General features: G+C 36.9%; 1 protein-coding gene and 1 long non-coding RNA gene across 4 annotated transcripts in view; both read left to right on the top strand.

The window, feature by feature from the left end:
- The first annotated feature begins 337 nt into the window (after positions 1–337).
- The window catches only part of LOC113523456 (RNA-binding protein Musashi homolog 2), a 185,540-nt gene continuing 163,813 nt past the window's right edge, over positions 338–22,064 (top strand). For all 3 annotated transcript variants that reach the window (XM_052894815.1, XM_052894816.1, XM_052894814.1), the window contains exon 1: positions 338–471. In XM_052894815.1, the coding sequence (XP_052750775.1) occupies positions 404–471 (68 nt within the window). In that variant the 5' untranslated portion in view covers positions 338–403. The remainder of the gene's footprint in view (positions 472–22,064) is intronic.
- LOC128200675 (uncharacterized) overlaps positions 495–22,064 on the top strand; it is a 65,919-nt gene continuing 44,349 nt past the window's right edge. The window contains exon 1 of the long non-coding RNA XR_008252841.1: positions 495–1,124. This is a non-coding gene — a long non-coding RNA (uncharacterized LOC128200675). The remainder of the gene's footprint in view (positions 1,125–22,064) is intronic.

The following is a 22,064-nucleotide window of genomic DNA, read 5'->3' as shown; positions in this document are numbered from 1 at the left end:
CATGCATACACGTAAAAATAAACTAGATACATCATATTTATAATTGTGAATCTTTAAAAGTGAATATGACCCAATACTAAATTCCACGCGACAGGCTTAGCAGCCGGAGCGAGCCGAAGCCCTATAGCATAAAAGAGGGGGCTGTACAAATGACTTGGATCCCACCTGACCAAAACCGCTCGCACTCCAACCCCCGTCCCTGTCGCCGCGGTACAGTGCGACAAGGATGGGGCCATAACTGTGCGCGGTACAAAAGCCTAGCGTTCCGGGCGTGACGTCACGGGGCGAGGGGACACGCCGCGCCGCGGGGAGGCGCCCCGCGACGCGGCACCGGCAGTGTACGGCTGACCGCCAAACCGAGTGGACGGGTGCACGATGCGCGCGCGGTGAAAAAACAATCGCAATGCTGTTCGAGAGTCCCAACGCGAAACTGTTCCCGGCCTTCAACATCCCGCCGCCAGTGAGGCTCAGGTGAGCTCCGAGCGGCTAATTATCCCGCGCGTCCCCATCTTCCCTTGCACGTATTCTAATTTGCCAGTGCTCGTTCAAGTGCCAGTGTTATGTACACGGTTTTTGAAGCCGTAAAAGAGCCAAGTCAATACAGTGTCATTAAAATGGTTCAGTAGCCTCGAGCCGAGAGCTCGCTGGCGGGTAACGCTCGAGCGGGCGACCACAATACGTCGATACTGCTCTATTTTTTGTTCCAAGTGTCCGTAGTTAGTGTCGATTCGAAGAACACATTTCATGAAGTGATTTTACTTAATGGAACGAAGACCAGCGTCGTTTGCTATGAAGAAGCGATGTTCGAAACGAGACGAAACAAAGCGGTGCTGCTGTGAGAAATTCCTCGACGGACCGAGTCGGGACAATCGATATATCCTTTGACTCGATCCACTAAAATTTCCACGCAATCCATTCGCGTATTAACGGGTTTCCAAACACCAATAAATTCTGATACGATTTTATGATGTTTATCCGAATCATCGAGATCGTGTCGATTCATGTACACCTACCTACCTATGTCGATTGTAAACAGAAGCTTGCATCCTGTTGCTCCCTGTTGCTGACTTGCCATATATCCGGCATTAATGACATTACATGTTACCGTTTTGTCATTGCAGACGGTATGTTTTATAAAATAAAGTCTAGAATTGAACTAATATTTTCTAAAAAAGCTATTAAAACTCATATTAAGTAGACGATTCCAAGAAATAGTAGAAGCAGTTATAGAATTATTACATTATTTAAACGATTATGAGAGATTAAGAAATTCTCACTGGTGTAATATTGTGTTATTTATTTAAACTTTAATATATATGTGCATATGGCGGACTTAATACCGCATATATTGACGTTGAATTAAAAGCTCACATCACACAGCAAATTGTCAAAGTTTCATAACTGAAATCAGTAAAGATAACTCTGGAATTGCCTACGATTTATAACACATATTTCCAAGGGTAAATGTGAAAAAGATGCTTACTCTTTTTCATCGCGGACGCTTTTTGATGTAAAAGTCTTGGGATCAAATCGACATCGCATCAAATAAGGCAAGGTAACGTCTACTGACGTGTATTCGATGCGTCTATGATTTGACGCCAATTGGATTGCATTTAAACTCACCCCGTTGGTTCCTGACCGATCTGCTGGATTATATACTCGTAGTATGTTATGACCTCTACAAGGTTGCATGCAATACAGTTAGCACTTAGTTTTTTCAAATCCAAGTTTTCGTTTACCAAAATTATTATTTCTAAACAATTTACTCTACTATTATTTTTTATTCTGTGCTCAAACACATTTACGTAATCTAATGTGTTTTATAAATTTTCATCTATTCTTTATTGTGTCTAAATCTCGTATTGTGTCTAGTAAAAGTGGTGATCAGTCACAAATTCTTCAAGTGTCTGGAACTCGCTCGAGTTTTCCATCTTGTATTTTGTTTTATAGTTTAAAGTGTTGTAGGGAAAAATAAATAAACATTACTATTATTACATCCACCAATTGCAAGTTATAAGGCTTTATATTTCTTGCACCATTTGTCAAGGTTCTGATCTATCCCCATCCATTGCTTCCCAGCTATCCTTACTATGTTATCCGACCATCGTCTTGGAACTCTGTCCAATGTACTCCAAACGTCTCTTGGTCACTATACTTAGTCTTAGACTTTTCTTTTTAGATCTACCTTCCCTCTTGCTTTGATTATTCTTCATTGTACATGAACATAGTGATAAAATATTTAATTTTTTAATTAATGCGCTACAAAATCTAGCCTATCATTAATAAGAGATTTCTTTCAGAAAATCTCAAGTGTCCTACTCATGTCCACTTTTATTTCTTTCATTGATGTTTTAAACATGTAATTTAGAATAATCCATAGAAAATGACAATTACTTGACCTTGTCCTATAAAAGTTTACACTTTAAACACTCTCAAAACTTTATATAAAAATCGTGGCTGTTTTCCTCGCAACCTATAATCTTGCAATCCCATAGGACTATCCGGAATAGAATACCACATATCCCTCAGGGATAGATTGTTTTTTTTTATTAGCGAACAATTTTTAGAATCGTTTCAATAGTTTGAGAGATTAGCTCTTTGAAATGCGAACTACTTTCATCTCTACAACAAACAGATCAATAGAGAACAGACAGTTTATTAAGAACTACCAGAATCTGTCTTTATATATGGATCCAATTTTACCTCAATAAAATATAAGTCGTGATGGCTTTATATTGAATGGACCCCGGTAAAATGCTAGCGAAAATGCCCGATAATACCTCTCTCTTTCCGTGAGTAGGCAAAGTAGATAAAACCTTATCTGAGAAATCAGTTCAGGGATAATGATAGGGCTGATATACCTGAAGAAGGGAAAGGCCCTTAAAACATAAAAATGAAAAGAATAGTTGGAGATGTATATATAAAACCAAAATTGGATGACATAACTCTGTATGTTTATTTTAATGAATGTAAAAGTAGTTAGAAATATTTTTTGTAGCATTTGAAATGACAATGTTCTAGTACAAAATTCCACGAATCAATTTTTATGGTGTTTGAAAAACATCAATAAATGGAATGAAATTAACATATGATATTAAATAAACAAAGGATATTAATAAAATGAACAGATAATGAAAATTACGATTAAATTATTATAATTGAAATTAAGTTAAATTATAAATGAATAATATAGTAGCTCAGGACCGTTCCTTATGGTAGTACATAGAGGAAGCATATATGCAACAGTGGACAGATAATGGCTGAGCTGACAATGAGAATGAAGCTAAATAAATAATATATAATAACGAGGTACATCAAAATAAATATATAGAGTGCCTGTCATAGAAAATCAAGTGCAGGCTTGATTTTTACAATACCACTGTACAGGCGCGTTTTGCGAACGTTAGCTGATTCGCGACCCAAATGTGTTTTGCAAGCTGCACATTTAAACAGATATACGACATAATAAACGAACATGCAATACTTACAGTATAATCACTTTTATATTTTAAATTATATGTGCTGAAGAAGGGACAAATTAAAAGTGCCCGTAACCGGCGAGCGTGTATGACAAGATTGATGAATGTGGAGGAAGCGAAAGAGGTTTGTTTGAATCGAAGCATTTGGCGTTCCATTGTTTCTGCCTACCCTGATGGGAGACAGGCGTGACAGATATGTATGTATGTATGTATATTTTAAATCATCATTGCATCAGCCATCAATTGTACATTGCTGAACATACGCCTTCCCCATAAGAGAGAGTTTTATCAGTAGGTAGGGAACCGCAGTTAGGCTCTGGTGATGTCTTAAGAGGGACGCTGCTGCCTATTCCTCGATCATTAAATCCCCTTAGTCACCTCTAATGACACCTATGGAAAAGGAAGTGGTGGTCCATTCTATACCGAGACCACATGGCACATATATTGAACTAAAATGATTATGACGTTAATTGGTTACCATTATTTTGTTTAATTTCGCTCTAATCAGTTATTACTATCTTTAATCCCATACCAGGCTGTTTAGATCTACAGTACTGCAAACCTTTTTGTATTCATTGTGCTCGGCCTTTCCTATATTTCGCCGTTAATTTCTGTCATCGACAGGTATTTTAGAATGTTCTTGGCAACGACGTTTGACAACTCCATCGGTAATACACAATGTTATGTAAGAAGGTACAGAGGTTGACTTGGTATAAACATTTTATGAGGAAGAATGAAGATTATGAAGGATATAAGAGAAGAGAGAGGCTCGAACAAGATCGGAAGCAAAATAGAGGTGTCATAAGCGAGATAAGATTAATATTTCTACACAAATTTTACAGCAAATTACTGGCCACTTAAATAAGAGAATTAATACATAGTATAATTTTACCTATATTATGACACTGTAGAACTTCTAGAAGACTGGACATGATTGAACTTCAAATAAGGTAGCTAAACTCACAATTTGCAAACAACTATACAAAGGTTGTCTGAAAGAGATCAGTCTTCGCGATAAGGCCGCCATTTTCTCAGTGTGCTTATTCTCTTGTAATTATTTGAAGTTTATTACTGTAATTTTTTGGAGGGAATAATAAAGAGTATCTGTCTATCTATTTATAAAAAAATACTTGTACCAACATTAGAATAGAAGCTACAACATACTAGATCACATAGGAGAACAAAAACACCAAACTGTTATATAAAGAATGACGACAGTGATACAAAATGTTGAATAAGTATAAAAATATGTTTTTGTTCTAATAAACTGAATTATAAGTGTTTTTGGATAGTCATTTTTTTATGACTCTATCGTTGGTAATTAAAGAATCATATATATGAATCCATAGTATATACATACTATATATACTATGGATTCATACTAATAGCAGTGGAATTAAAATAATACTAAACAAATCACCAGTCATTTGAATTTCCATTAAAAGCTAATCTCAATAAAATTTGTTCTTGATTTAGATAAAGCTTTTTGACAATTATTTCTTTTAATAATACTTCCTGCTCAGAAACATACGTTATGAAAGAGAGAGAGAATGAAATCTAACTAAATATCACACAAAACAGTTACCGACCATTATGAATTTTCGAAGGTATTCTATTGAACTCGCTGCATTCAAATTACATATATACGATACGGTTTGGTGGCCCTGATATCTACAATTATTTGACTATGTGCATGATATAAACAATAACATACAATTACATAAAGTACCATTTCAGTTACGAATTTTTATGCACACTGGCCACATATTCAACATTTAAATAGTACAACGGTAAATGCATTGCACCTAACAAGTCATATATTTATCAATGCAATTTTATTGTGTGACAATGAAATGGCCACCTACGCTGACGGTACACGCTGATGGGACACCAGTAAGGGATGATAGGTGAGGATGAAGTCAGGTCAGTTGGCCCGTCGTGACGAACGCTTTCATCCTCACTTATCGTTCCTCACTGGTGCTCCGTCGACGTATACGAGTATACAGATAGCGCAGGCCTCTGACTACCCCATTACAAATAGTCGCAAGTATATATTTGTTTTAAAACAACAAAATGTATTATTTCTCTCCAAATAATCCTTAGTTCGCTGGATTAAACACATTCCCACGCACAGTGGTCTAATCAAGAGGCGAGATACTAAGCGCCCGGGACAACTAACAATCCATAAATGTCCCGTTACTGGACACAGGTCTCGCCATAAGAGGAGGACGCCCGTTCATTGTTAACGCGGTCGCCGGCCGGCTTGGTTTATGTTATGGTTCCCTGCCAACTTGACAGAAAACCGTACAATCTTTTTTCTGGCGCTGGCGTAATAGCGTTTCACTTTATTCGTCTTTTACTATATCCTAAGGAAAAAGAGGAGTCCTTAAGAATTCATGTACTGATAATAGAAATGTGAAAGTCATTTTCTTTGTTTGTTTTCTTTCAGCGCCTTAATAACTTAACCAATCACTATGAAATTTGGTATACACGTATTATACTTATCAGTAGAGTATCCAAATGTATAAATACCATGTCATTCTATGTCGTATGATCCCGGCACAGAATCGGCCACCCCTTCCTTTTCCGTGAGTGTCATAAGAGACGACTAAGGGAAATTAATAGTTGAAAGATGGGTAGTAACCTCACTCTTAAAACACCACCAAAGCCTAATGGCAGTTGCCAATTCGCCTGACAAACGTAGCTACTACTGACAAAACCCTTAATCGGGCGAGGCCTGTGGTTAGCAGTGGGCTCATATCATCAAATAAAATATGGGGTGAACAAGGACATAGGCTACTTATTATTCCGGTTAATAAACATATACCGTGGACGGAGTCACGAGTAAAAGCAAGTTTCAATATACTTCTGTTGCTCTGTTCAATATATCAAAAAGTATTATAAAATATTTAGTAAACTGGTTACATAGATTTCATACAAATATTTTTTGTTTCGGTCGCGGGCCTGTTTTACATTCGAATTCCATTGCCGCTATGAGTCTTCATTATGTAATTATTTTATCAAAGTTAGAAAGTATTAGATTTAATCGGTTTATAGAGGCAAGCATTCGTACCCATTGAGTGATGGGAAAGGTTAGGACGGTATCTTAGATTATAGTGAGTACTTTATAGTACGTCGATAGTTGAGACCACTATCTTTGACGATCAACACCGTTCGAGGTTTTATTTTATTCTTTGTCTTTGTTTATGTAGAGTGGTCTATCTAAGGTACGAGTTATAGATTTGTTTTGAATAGTTGAGTATAGATTTTTTTTTTATTGAACTCGGAATGCCAAACAAGCTGGCTACTCTCTTGATAGAAAGCGGTGAATAATCGTTGTTTATGAACATTAATAGTATAATGGACATTTGTGGAAACGCCATAGTGCCTTATAATTTTTTATGGCATGAAAATTGAATAGTTAGCCTGTACTATCGGTTTATATTGCCGGAAGTACTCTGTAATTTCACTGCCCTTTAAACCGAAACATAGCTCTGTTAGCACAGCTGTGCGGCGCGAAAAACAGAAATGGGATCGAAGTGTCCAAGCAGAAGACTGTTGTTCAAAGTCTCCGTCTGGTATTTGAACATAATAATACAAGGCAATATCACGTTTGTGTACTAATATCCAGTATTCGGCCAGGACGTGATGTTTCCAAGAATTTCATGCAAATAATTCAGCAATATGAATAGATCAACAATATTAGCATAATGAAATGCGAGGGAATGATATAGGCACGTGGTAATTACTAACGCTTATGCATTCAATTTATTATTAACTGGAAGTCGATTCAATGTCTCGAAAATAGAGCTAAAAGATTTATTTATTTATTTATTCATTAGTAGATACATGTATGTGTACATGGCGGACTTAATGCTAAAAGCATTCTCTCCCAGTCAACCATAGGGAAGTGTCAGAATACACGAATGCGGTACTAGTAATTATTGATATACATACATACTAAAATTATATATATAAACAAATAAAGTTATATAAATAACAAATATACTTACACATATATAAAATATAGGAATATTATACACGAAAATGAGAATAATGTTTTATTGCAATTGAAAATTAAAAAAAAAATAGCAATATATATATTTAATATTTTTCTATCTTTATTCTATCTGTTCTCCCTTAACTAAAGGTTGTCTGTAAGAGATTGCCCTAGCGATAAGACCGCCTTTTGTACCTTTATGTGTATATTTCAATCTGTATTTATGTTACTGTATTTCATTTGAATTATTCACTTGTCATTGTATATTTTTATTTATGGTGCAATAAAGAGTTAAATAAATAAGAACATACACTGACGAATCGCGTAGGTAATTGCTTGTCTATGACACAGATTCAACAAGTATACCATCAGGTGAGCCGCATGTGCGTTTGCCCCCTGCGTTGTAAAAAAAAAGTATAAAAATTGCTGATTAAGGTATTTTTTGGTGAATTGTTTGTAGAATGACAATTAATTTGACAAGATGTTTTTGTCCATTGTCGTAAATGTAGAAACAAAACGTTATTGCTACGCTGTGTAAACACACATACATTAATATTTTACGACGGCTACAATCAAATTAGTTTTAAAAGTTATGGCTTTATTTATCGTCGCGTAACGTGTAACATAGTACATAGATAGGTACGTGTTTTAATAGAATTAGATGTACAAAATGATTTACGTATTGGCAAGAATAAATGAGAGAAGAATACTAATAGATAATTGAGAATATTAAAGGCAATATATTTTTTTTTTATGGGTGAAAATGGAATGGTAACTCCGCTTGTGTGGGATACGCTGGCGGAGCACCAGTGAAGGGTGATCGATGAGAATGAAAACAGGCCAGTTAGCCCATCATGATGAATTCATCAGGAATTAACCATGACAGTTTCCAGGGGAAACCGCGAGTGGGTCGACCTGGTTAGGTATATTGCTAGCAATGGGATTCTCAGTCTCCATTACTAATAATCCCTTTCCCCCCCAAGGGCAATATGTTAGGTCACCATATATGCATATCATAATACGGAGGGAAAAATGTAACCAAATTGTATTGCTATTAGTATCGATCTAAGAACAAGGAATTACATAGAAGGAGTGATAAAATTGTCACTTCATAGCAGGCTAGTCTATAGAAAATGTTATACGGCCGTATAACCCTACCAAATTCAGATACGACCTGCTCGCATACTTTCTACATAAACTGTGTCCAGTATATAATCTAGTAATGTAAAATTTGTCATTGTCAAATATTTGACATATCAAATATTTTCTATACACTAGCGTGCTATGAATTGAGAAGAATAGCAACTGATGGTGTATCTTTCGTCCTCTTTTTACTAATTATATTTGCATAAGAAAAAAGGAGGCAACCATATGATTTACAGTTTTTATTTTATCTTATCCTTTTATGTTATTCTTTGTTCTTAGGTATCAATAGGAGCGCCCAGTAACTACGTGCGAGCACGTAGACAGCACTTATTTTGATGTTCCGTTAAGAAGAACATAGTTAGCTAAGCAAGCTCCCCTCTCTCTTGCGTTGAACCTGCTCAATGAAGTTTTGATCCAGTATTCACATCTAGATGTATTTGAACATATAACAGACTTTTAACATATTCGAAAATAGATAGCTACCCGACCGATATGAGTGATATTGAAATGAGTGATAACCTGTTTCCCGCCATCAGTGTCCAGAGTAACCCAATATATAGATATTGGATCGGTATCCATATTATCTATGCCTATATTTTTTTTTTTTTACATTTCCATTAAATCCTTTTAAAGCAGATTATATATTCATATGTGACATTATTATATTGTCTGTGGTACAAGCAACAAGAGTGTAAGAGCCGCTTGTTTCATCGAATCCATAAACAATCCACCGTCGTCGGGTGCAATGCCCTGTGTTATTAAAACAAGCAATATGTTCTTCAACTTGGTAACACACGCGTAATTGTAAATAATTTGCAATGTTAACATGTCATATACATAAATACGTAGGTATATCATGCCAAATGTCTTGCAGGAACATGCGAGAGTGATTCACGCGATATCTAGTTGGAATCGTCTTTAGTCAAGTTTCAAGTAATGCTTGTATTTTTATATTTTATTTTTGTATATAATATTTATATTAGCAAATAAGTAAACTATCTGTTTTTAGTCTAAGAAGGCCTCTAACAATAGCCTATACAGCCAAATTTGCTCAAGCACTTTGAAGTTCATTGAAATTAAAAAAAAAAACACACACACATTGTCGTACGTTTGTACATGACGTGAAACCTGAAAAATACAGATCTTTTTAGAGATCCGTACCAAAAAGGTATAAAGGGACCCTTATAATCGATCGGATTGTCCATCCATTTGTTACAAAGGCCCATATCTCAGCATCTGCGAATGCTGTCGATTTCAAATTTGAAACAGTTTTACATATCATTGGTCCGCGCATATTTTAATAGAAATAATTGAAGAAATATTACCTCTGAAGTTTTTGTAGTGAAAAATTTGAAATAATTACAGCTTATACAAGCATATGTGAACATTACAAAAAAATTAAATGACGTTTCTAACTAGCACCGTTTTTGAGGAATTATCAAAAACCTCCAAAAACAAACTTAATTATGCAGTCTGGTTTTTAACCACAATTATGGCCCAAAATAAGACATTACGATAAAGATGATAACAATAAAGATGTCTAATTCGTATAAGAAATGCAATAAAGGTTTTTAAATGTATGATAATGGAATGGTAACTCTGCCCGCGCTAACGGTATACACTGATGGGGCACCAGTGAGGGATGATAGGCGAGGATCAAACAATTCAGTTGGCCTATCATGACTAATTTAACAGTAAATCAATAACAATAGTTTCCGGAAAGACCGCATGGAGGTCGACCTGATGGGGTGTATTGATAGCAATGGGATTGTTATTTCGCATTACTACCAATCCTTTCCCCCCCTTGCAATAAAGATTTTTTATGTATATATATTTATGTACGGAACCCTTGGCGTGTAAGTATAAGTCGCACTTGATCGGTTTTTATTTTTTTAGGCAGACATCGTGTCATAAATCTCTGAGGTAGAGATCTCTGTCAGAGATAAGTCCACCTTTGCTCACAACATTTATAAATACATTATTTTATATGTAACATAGAAGTGTAGTAAAGAATATAATAAATATAAATAAATTTAATGAATTTTTTTCACAGTTACCAAATTTAGTAGAGCCATTTGAAATTTCAATTTGTTTCCTTTCTTTGTTTCTCCATTTACATAAGCCCAATAAAGATTAAAAAAAAAAACTTCGCTCCAAGCCTTTAAGTACAAGTCCACAACGACGACAGAAGTTTCCAGAACCGAAAAACATTAACTTGAACTTCGCAAATTAAGTGATTACGAGTTAAATTAAGCACAACAAGATTAGCATAAATCTCGTTTAATTTCAATATGAAAGCACTTTGGGTTCTTAATTAATCGGCCGATTATGTAACGTCCTTGAATTTGGGATCTCAAGGAATGAGCCATCAATCAAAATATATGATTAGGAACGTATAATTTATCTTAGATTGTATAGATTTTTTTTTTATACGACTTAGAATGGCAAACAAGCTGACGGCCCACCTGATGGAAAGTGGTGACCGTCGCCTATAGACATGAGCAGTACCATAGACATAACAGAGTATACTGTTTCGCCCATAATACCCCCATGCGTTGCCATTCCTGAGGACTCAGGTGTTATTCCTCTGTACCCTGTAAATTCACGCCATATCCCACCCTTTAAACCGAAACACAGCCATGCAAACAACTGCTTCACGGTTGAAACACGAATGGGACAGAGGTACTCAAGCAATCGACTTTTGTACAAAGTCTTCCTCTGGTAATTAAGTGTCTCCAAACAAATGCTATATTAAAAAACAGGTCAACTATTTTATCCATGTACTATATATATATATATATATATATATATATATATATAGTATTTTATACATATATATTTAATATTATTCACCTGCTTTCGTTTATTTGATTAGTTTATTGTGGAAACTTCACCGATTTATATTATGACAGGGTTTTTGCTATTTATATGTTTTAGGTGTTGTGTTTCCCTTTTAAAGTAAAATGTAAATAAAATATATGTGTGCGTGAATAGATTTTTTTTAATGTGTAAATATGGAACGGTAACACATCAAGAGAAATCTTTGGATACAAGGAATATCACAATGTGAGCTCGACGACACTGTTCAAGTGTATGGTATATACAACGATTATCACTTTCCATCAGGTGGGCCGTCAGCTTACTTGCTATTACATTCAGGCCACCGTGAAGAATAAGCCAGGAATTCAGCACGATGGTTTCCAGGAGGGACCACGTGGAGGTCGACCCGACAGGGTATATTGCTTGCAATGGGACTAGTAGTCCGCATTACTAATAATCCCTTCCCCTTGAATTCTTAGTATTTTAACAAGTATTAAATAATTAGGTACCTAAGATATCCCTATGGATGTGATAAGATAAATATAGATTTAGGACGACGCCTGCGCGTGCGTCAGCCTGACTGATCACGTCGAAATGATTTGTATCTTGCATCATTTGGATCGCAATGAACAGTTCAAAGTGCTCAAAATAGATCGGCATATGTTTTGATTTTGTTACTGAGTTACGTTTCGACGAATTTTTTGCATTACACTACTATATTTTATATCAAAAAATATAGTGTAGTATCTCCGTCTATAATTGGAGAATTTGATATATACTCTAGATCAGGAAAGTTTCAAAGTAGGCTTAGAAATGAATACTACAAAAACTAAAATAATGACCAACAGCTTAAAAATACCAATTAAAAGAAGGGAAAACAACATAGAATACGTAGATAAGTACATATATTTGGGTAAACAAGTATCATTTAACAAAATAAACAACGAAGAAGAAATAGGAAGAAGATGTAACATAACATGGAAAAAATTTTGGTCCCTTAAAGAAATTTTAAAAGGAGATTATTCTATAAATATGAAAAAAATTGTATTTGACACTTGTCTTTTGCCTTGCTTATTATATGCTAGCCAAACATGGATTTTTACAAAGAAAGTTAAACAAAAAATTACAACAACACAAAGAGCTATGGAAAGAAGTATATTAGGATTAAGAAAAATACATAAAATTAAAAATGAAAAAATCAGACAAAGAACTAAATTAACAGATGCAGTCACACATGCTCTACGTATAAAATGGCAATGGGCGGGTCACATCTCACGATTTACTGATAATAGATGGACGTTTCAAAGTACGAAATGGACAGGACCACGAGGTAAGAGGAACGTTGGTAGACCAATAAGACGGTGGACTGATGATATATTAGAATATACAGGAAAAGACTGGTTTATGATAGGCAGAAACAGAGAGTTGTGGAGAAAGATGGAGGAGGCCTTCACCCAAAGAGGGGTCCATATCCAAGAATCGAAGAAAAAATTACACTAACAATTAGTTATTAAGAAAAAATATAAAATAGATTAGATACTAACAATACTGTATATATATTAGGAATATGGAAATAAATAAAAGGCTTTATTATTATTATTTTTTAAATTTCACTAAAATTCTCATCTCCCCTCTTAAGGAGAGGAGATGGCAACTAACCCCCGGCAGAAGCACAGTCGGCCGGGGTTCAGGGCCCCAGGGAGAGAAACCGGCGTACAATGCGGGCAGAATCTAAGAGCACCGCTTTCTGCATCTTTCCCGGGAGTGAGCCGCCTCGGAATCCCAACCGTCTGAGATGTTGTTCCAGACTGGTTGGGATAAGACCGTTCACCGACATAACGATTGGGATGATTTCGGTAGATGTCACCCCCCACATTTCGGTCACCTCGTGAGCCAGGTCGAGATATTTTCTCTTCTTCTCGGTTTCGGCTTTCACGAGGTTCTCGTCATGCGGTATGGTGACATCCACCAAAAACACCCTCGAGAGTGCCCGATCCATCACCACGATATCAGGTTTGTTCGCAAGAACGGTCCTGTCCGTGATGATGGATCGGTCCCAGTAGAGCCTTACGCTGTCGCTTTCGAGGACCGGCTGGGGCTCGTACTTATAGTACGGCAACCTCTCATTCGCGAGGCCGTACTTCAGAGCTAGCTCTTGATGGAGTATTTTGGCTACCTGGTTGTGTCTGTGCAAGTACTCAGTGTTGGCAAGAGCTGAACAACCCGAAAGCACATGTCTGAGTGACTCTCCGGGATGGCGACATGCCCGACAGATGTCCTCAGTGCCATCCTTCAGAATGTGCTTTCGGTAATTGTTCGTCTTAACCACCTGATCCTGTATTGCACAGACAAAACCCTCGGTCTCTCCGAAGAGATCACCGAACTGTAGCCAGTGCACGGAGGTCTTCGTGTTTACGTACGGCCCGTGAAGGGCTTTGAAGAACCTTCCGTGCAACTCCTTCTCTTTCCATACGGCCTCCCGCTGAGAGGTACCCAAAACTTCGGGTTTTCGCCAGTCCTCTTTAGCCAGAGAAAGAGGGGTGAATCCTTTGTCACATTCTATAACCTCTCTATGCAAACCCTCGTCTATTTTCTCCAGAAAATATGTCCTGAGGCTGTCAACCTCGCGGTTGTGCATGGTCTTAACACTTAACAAGCCTCGACCACCAGCCTTCCGCGGGATATACAGCCTCATGACTGACGATTTCGGGTGATGCATTCTATGGAGGGTCATAGTTGTGCGGACTTTCCGATCCAGGGCTTCGAGATCGGTTTGAGACCATCTGAGCACGCCAAAAGTGTAAAGGAGTACGGGTATGACCCAGCCGTTATAAGCTCGGATTTTATTGGCGCCCGACAAAGAACTTTTCAGTACTCTTGTAAGGCGCGCAAAAAATTCCTCGCGGACTGACTGTTTCATATCCGTCTCCTTCACACCGATGTTTTGTGACATGCCCAGATACCGGTATGTTTCAGCCTCGGAGAGGGTTTTAATATTAGAGGGATCTGTGGCGATCCCTTCAGTTTGAGTGACCCGTCCCCTCTGCACATGGAGGACCGCGCACTTGTCTATTCCGAGCGCCATCCTAATAGAGCTGCTATAATCGTTTACGATATTTAGCAGCTCCGTCAGGCGTTCGACGCTCGGAGCTAGCAGTTTCAAGTCATCCATGTACAGAAGGTGAGACACTCGTGTACCTCCTCTCCGATACTGAAATCCAGTCCCCGAATTCTCCAGTAAAGTACTGAGTGGATTCAGGGACAGGCAAAACCAAAGTGGACTCAAACAATCGCCCTGGAATATTCCCCTCTTTATCTCTATCCGGTCAGCGGTATCCGTCAATCGCTCGCCCTGGATAGTCAGGATCGTCGTCCACTGCCCCATGCATGCCTCCAAGAACACTCGAACTGTACCGTCGATCTTGTACAGCTCGAGTATCCTCCGGAGCCATGAATGGGGCACGGAATCGAACGCCTTTTTATAATCTATCCAGGCGGCGGAGAAATTCCGACGGTTCCGCTTGACCACGTGGCCAGCGACAGCATCAATGAGGAGCAGCTCCTTCGATCCGCGGCTATCGCCCCTGCATCCGTTCTGAGCGCTAGATAGGATCTTATTCTCGTACACATGACGAGAGATCTTAGCGCTCAGAACGGATGTTAACGTCTTATATATTGTCGTAAGACAAGTGATGGGGCGATATTTAGATGGATCCGCGGTATCGTCCGTCTTAGGAGCTAAATGAGTGATCCCGGTTGTAAGGAAGTTCGGGAGCGTCCTGTTTTCGAGGGCACTCTGGAATTGCACGGCTAAGGTCGCATGGCTGGCCGAGAACGCCTTATTATTATTATTATTATTATCTCCGTCTAAAGTATTGATTCACGCTACTGGAGCACCAGTGTGGCATAATGGATTTTCTCACTGGTGAATCTCGCTATTCTGGTGGGTCTCACTTATGGTACAATACTATTGTGGTATCCGTGCATATAATGAGGATGGAAACAGGTCTGTTGGCCTATCGTGACGAATTCACCAAGACCATTTTTGGTTCATACTTCGATAGTTTCTAGAGAGCCCGTTTTGAGGTCATCTTTGATAGGGAATCGTATAAATCTGTTTAGAATTGACATATTACAATTAGTTGAAAATACAACATTATGAATATTACAACAATATAATATAGGTTTTTTTCAAATTCTTCATTATAAGTGTAGTGCCGACTCTTAAATTACGTAGTGATTACTTACTCTGTGATTGTGAACATTTCGAACCGTAGAAGGAGAATGCCGCAGGCACTATCCCTAATCTATGTCTCGAATTATCTACGTATATCCAATTCCATAGACAATCTGTTTATTTTCATTTATCTTTGAAAAAGTTATGTTCTCCGTTTATTTTGCGATTTCCGTCCGCCAGCTGCTCGACATGACGCAGTTATCATAACATTTTCTTATATTTCTCAATATTTCTATGAAAATAATTATTTTTTATGCACATTATGTGTTTATGCAATTTTTTCGAACGGAATTATGAACAGGCACAGTCATGGGAAAAATATTTTTGACAAAAACATGATTACAGTTTTAATAAATATAATTTAAGTGAACATAAGCATCATTAGGTCGTCATTCAACCATTATGCATTGTATAACGGGGTAAACTTTCAAATGCAATGTAAGAATTGCTGAAGAAACACTGTCAGAAATGCTGAGTAACCTGTATACTACGGTATTCCTATTTAAAAAAAGTTTATTTATTTTGGCGAAGTATTTGTATGGAGATGCTCCATCTATATTCTTTTTTTTTTTTCAAGTAAAGTATAAACAAAACGGCTATAAAACACGTAGCCGGGTAGGTGTAAATATCTATTACAATGCAATCAGCTTTCCCTACATTAAGCCGCCCAGTGATCCGTGGCGTTGCGTTTACTTTCACGGTTCTATTTGACCACGTAAAATTTCGCCTGTCAGTACAACTACTGGGGGGGGAGCGTTACTAACGGGCATTAGGAGCTCCACTGCTAGTAATATACCCAGCCAGGGAGGAAAGGGTTTGTTAGTAATGGAGACTAAGGACCCTATTGCTAGCAATATACCCAACCAGGTCGATCTCCTCGTGATCCTCCTGGAAACCATCATGCCCAATTCCAAGTATATTCATCACGACCTTCCTTTTCATCCTCAGCAATCAGCCCTCACTGATGCCCCGCCAACGTATCCCGTTAGCGCAGGAGGGGTTACCATTTCATTATCACCTATTAAAAAAAAGACCCCCTTGGAAATTTTCGTCAGCCAACTGACCTGCTTACATTCTCAGGTATTATAGGGGGAAGGGATTTGCTAGTAATGCAGACTATCGGTTCCGTTGCTAGCAATAGTCAGGTTTTTTTAATGGGTGATAATGGTATGGTAAGTTTGCCTGTGTTAGAAAAGGCAATTTATTATTTATAATATTTAAATTATATATATATATATATATATATATATATATATATATATATATATATATATATATATATATATAAAATGATATGTGGGGTACTATGTAATATTAACTTTACATATATGATATATGTATATATATTCTTTAGCAATATAAAGGTTGTAAGCCTCTTAGTAATAAATAGAAATAAAGCACAAGTTCACTTAGTTCATTTACTTTAGATATCATACTATTAAATCATATATTTACTTATTTTACTTTGTATTTGATATATAACAAATAATATAACATAAATACCCAACTTCTGTTAGTCCACTGACACTTATTTAAATATAGCTTCTTTAGGACTTCCACCAACAATAATTATGATATATTTTATATAATGACCACGTGGTTCACTATACTTGTTCACTCTTGATACGGCAGGGAGCTCCGCTCTGTTCAACGGTTGGACAAGAAGTGTCTCCCCACCCAAATAACAATCTTTTATATCTACACGGCCGAATTCGAGTGAACAAGTCGGCGAGACCACGTGTTCTTACAATTTCATTACTTTTTATTTAAGTATCATGATAATAAATAATAATAAAATTAATTAAAATATAAATTAGTGTTCTATATACATAACAAGAATAATTTATTACCAAATTTGGTATAATAACAATTTTAACGTTTTATTATATTTAAAGTTGTTATGTTGATTTTTATTAATAAATGCAGGTACACATTTTAACACAACATGTTTAATAAAATTAATATAATTTAAAATAAATATCTAACACCTGCGCTATGGGTATACGCTGGCGAGATACCAGTAAGGGATGATATGTGACGATGAAAGCAGGTCAGTTAGTCCATCGTGATAAATTCCCCTAGAACTAACCACGATGGTTTCCAACGGGAACCGCGTGGAGGTCGATAGGTGTTGATAGGGTGTTGCTAGCAATGGGTCAGACCGCACTACTAACAATCCCTTTCCCCCCAGCAATAGTCAGGTATAGCAAGCTAGTCAGGTTGACCTTCACACGGTAAAGGGGGAAACCATCGTACTGATTTCCAGGTGTATTCGTCACGATGGGCTAATTGACCTGCCTATTCATTGGCACTTGGCCAGCGTGTAGCGATATTCACACGGGGTTGCAATTTCATTTTTTATTAATTAAAATCCATTATCCTGTACATACTAAATCCTTCCACCCCATCCTATAGCTAATATTGTCTATAATTAAAAAAAAAGGTAGGCCTAAACAGAGAAAGTAAATAATTACTCTTCATTAATAGCATAGATACAGTATAATTATAAATAACTTCGTATCTCGACAAAAAAAAAAGGTTTAAACAGGAAAAAAAACGAGGCTCAGCCAACATACCGTACAGCCGAAGGCATTGTTGCGATGAACTTCGCAGATTTCTCGATTCTAATATTTATCTTATTTAAATTAACATAATGTATTCCTAACTTGACCCTATTACAGTGATTTATTCGTATGAATGATGATTTAGGCTCGCATCCGGGTTTGGCAAAGCAACTTTGATATTTTTCGATTCCTGTGTTACTAAAAGGGGACCTCCCAATCTTTACGGAACTACAGGAAGGTCATGGAAAAGGGGCATTTACTGTACACACACACATACATACGTATAAAAGAAATAGTTGACGTAACCTTTGTTTTTAAAATCGTAACGAAGTCATTTTTAGATTCTTTTATACCACTGAGGTGGCAAATAAGCATGCGGTCCAACTGATAAGCGGTTACCGTAGCCTATGAACGCGTGTAATACTAGAAGCATTACGTGCATGTTGCCAACCCTGAAGAAGCCTTACTCCTTTCTTGAAGAAGAAATTAAATTTATGGTACATGGGATACCAAACCGAAAAATATAAAAAAAAAAAAATATCGGTTTGTAATGTATTGAAACTGGTTGATGTTGATACAAAAATTTATAAAAAATATTATCACGTTTAATCCAAGTACAGCTCCTAATAGGCACCAAATTGTTTAATTTAATAATCACTATAAATATTTCAACTTTAATTTATGAATTATAAAGTCAAATGCGGACATTTGTCGTATATTACACGCACAGTAATGTAATTTGCTTTTGGTTTCGCATCTTCGTTTGTATTTCCAATCTGTCAACACGTTATACTACATCTACCTGAATTTAAGCCCTCCATAAACGGAGCTTTGCCAGTAGTTTCCACGCTCATCGGGCGCAATCGAAGTTAGGTTTTGGAGATGTTTTAAAGAGGACGCTACTGCGCATCTCTCAAAATGGCAAACAAGCTGACGGCCCCCCTGATAGAAAGTGGTAACCGTCGCCTGTAAACATGAGCAGTACCATGTACATAAGAGAGTATACTGTTTCGTCCATGATACCCTTCATGCGTTGCCATTCCTGCAGATTCAGGTATTATTCCTCTGTACCCTGTAAATTCACGCCATATCCCACCCTTCAAACCGAAACACAGCCATGTAAACACAACTGCTTCACGGTTGATACACGAATGGGACAGAGGTGGCCAAGTAGACGACTTTTGTACAAATTTTACCAAATTCGAGTTTCAATTTATTCGAGTTATTACTTTACAAATACGAGTATGTACTATCACTACTTCCGAGTGAATTTATATTTTGTTTAAGTAACAGAATTTAAATAATTCAAGATACTGCGGGTATGTCTACTAGTTGTATTAATTTTTGTATATTTCTATTTATTTTATCAGAGCGAGACATTGTACAAAACATGTCTGCTTGGCTACCTCTGTCCCGCTCGTGTTACTGACGCCAAGTTGGTGTGCTCGCATGGCTGTTTCGACTTGAAAAGTGGGATAAGGAAATGATATATATAATATAGTACAGAGACATAACACTCAAGTCCTCAGAATTGGTAACGCTTGAGAGTAGAGTTGCTAACTGCACTGTTAAAAACAGTATTAAACTCTTTTTCACTACATTATACTTTTTACTGTTAAATAAATAATAAAGTATACAAAATTCTGTTAGATGCTCACAATTTTTTTTTTTTTTATTAAGTCAAAGGCCGCTCATTGCAGATTAATTTAATAAAAAATTGACTTTTCATTTATTTTTAGTTATAATTGTGGTGAGGCATATAAAGTTTTTAAAAAAGATTGTAATAAGTTTTGCGAGAAACTCTAAAAAAATATGTATGTAAATTAAATATATATTAAATAAATGAAATACTGTTCATTTTTCTAAAATACCGTTTAATATTGTTCTCAGACTTACATATACCTTATTTCTTGTAAAAAAAAACTTGGCAAATCTACTTGAGAGGTACATGGGTATCGGCAAGTATTCTGTGACGTTTATGGGGCTGTTATGTTGCATAGCTTTAGACGACGGTCGTCCTTTGCCTAAGTTGCATTATAATAAAACTTTTACCGAAGTCCCATGAAGGTAGGGAAGGGGCCGGGGCACGCGCCCCTCGCGCCGTCGAGCGCGCCGTTGCCGCTCTGCGCCCGCGCATGTATGTTTGCGAAACGTTGCAACAGTGCACAGGATCGGGTTACGGCGGCCATTGTAAGACTGTAAGAAGATGCCTGCGCTGCGGGTTTTGTTAATTCTCGTTCAACTTGTTGTACACGCACGTTTCCTTTGTTTATAGTGTGTAATGCGATATTTGTAACATTTAGAAATATAGTTAGAAATACATACTTATACTTGTATTTTTAATAAATCTTATTTTCTTTAAAAAAAGGAGGTAACTCCGCTTTTTTTTTATACAACTTAAAATCGCAAACAAGCTGACGGTCCATCTGATGGAAAGTGGTAACCGTCGCCTATAGACATGAGCAGTACCATGGACATAACAGAGTATACTGTTACGCCCATGATACCCCCCATGAGTTGCTATTCCTGAGGACTCGGGTGTTATTCCTCTGTAAATTCGAATTCTGTAAATATTTCGAGTATTAAACTCGAATGTGACTATTAGTTATTCGAGTGCGTGTTACAGGCACGTCACTACTCTAACAACCATTGATCACTTCATTACGTACGCAGTTGTTATTATCAATTAAACCGATTAATAGTGCGTCTCACTTGCACCCGTTATGTACTATATATCTGTCTCTATCGCACGGATTACGTTAAACTCTCCCAAGCGAGAATTTGCTGACGCGAGCAATAAGTTATTTAAAATTGTAATTCGCTTAATTATTTCTCTGCCCAATTATATTATTGCTTATTTGACAATTTTATGATTTACCAATCAATTTTATTGAATATATCTTGGAGTGTGCTCGGAGGAATTGTTCGGATTGATACTTGCTGCAAATTTTTTGATTGCTTGATTTTTCACCATCGTACAACCGGCCACAAACTAAAGTTTAATAACCATCCCAACCATCTGGACGAGTGGCGGTCTTCCACCGTGCGTTTTTCAAGGCACTTTCTTCCACGCACAAACACTCTTTGGAATCAACTTCCAGCAGCAGTATTTCCGAACCGATACGACAACATAACCTTCAAGAAAAGAGTATATTCCTTTTTAAAAGGCCGGCAGCACATAAATAATAAAAAAATCAGAGATAGGAATTCATGAGACATTCATTCATGAATACAACTTTATACCGCTTCAGAACCGGCCATGGTAGATTCAAAGAGCATTTGCATAGAATAAAAATGGTTCCTTCTCATACATGTGACTTCTGTTCAGCTAATACAGTCATTGGACCGTATGTTTTTTGTCTGTCAACATTATCGTGATTCTCCTCTAATCTAAAAGAACCAAGTGGTCTACCAATCTGAGGTGAAACATTTTAGATCTGTTTATATTTAAGCCAAAATTTTAGGTGAGCGTAGCCGAGGCACACATACGTGAGTCCATCAATGCCTAGTTGTGGTCAAGACTTGTATAGTACTTTTCTCAAACAATGCGCGCAAATCAAAAACACAATTTTACTTTTTTAGTTCAATGACGATAACGAACAATAATAATTTTTCACGCGCCATAATGTTCCTTTGCTTTTTTTCAATAAACAGCTTAATTAAATTAAACAAATAAATAAAACGAAATTTAAATAGAACCTTTTACTAGTTACCTCCTTGGTAGCCATGTTTCTAAGTAAAAGGTCATTCCATTTTTAAATTACAGGACAGATATGAGTTTACATAGTAATTTATCTGGCCGCAAAACACGACAGATA

This window comes from Galleria mellonella, unplaced genomic scaffold, assembly GCF_026898425.1.
Source record: "Galleria mellonella isolate WM207_F2 unplaced genomic scaffold, CSIRO_AGI_GalMel_v1 utg232, whole genome shotgun sequence".
NCBI lineage: Eukaryota > Metazoa > Arthropoda > Insecta > Lepidoptera > Pyralidae > Galleria > Galleria mellonella.
The sequence above is the reverse complement of the archived record's forward strand: the minus strand, read 5'-3'. Positions and strand labels throughout refer to the sequence as shown.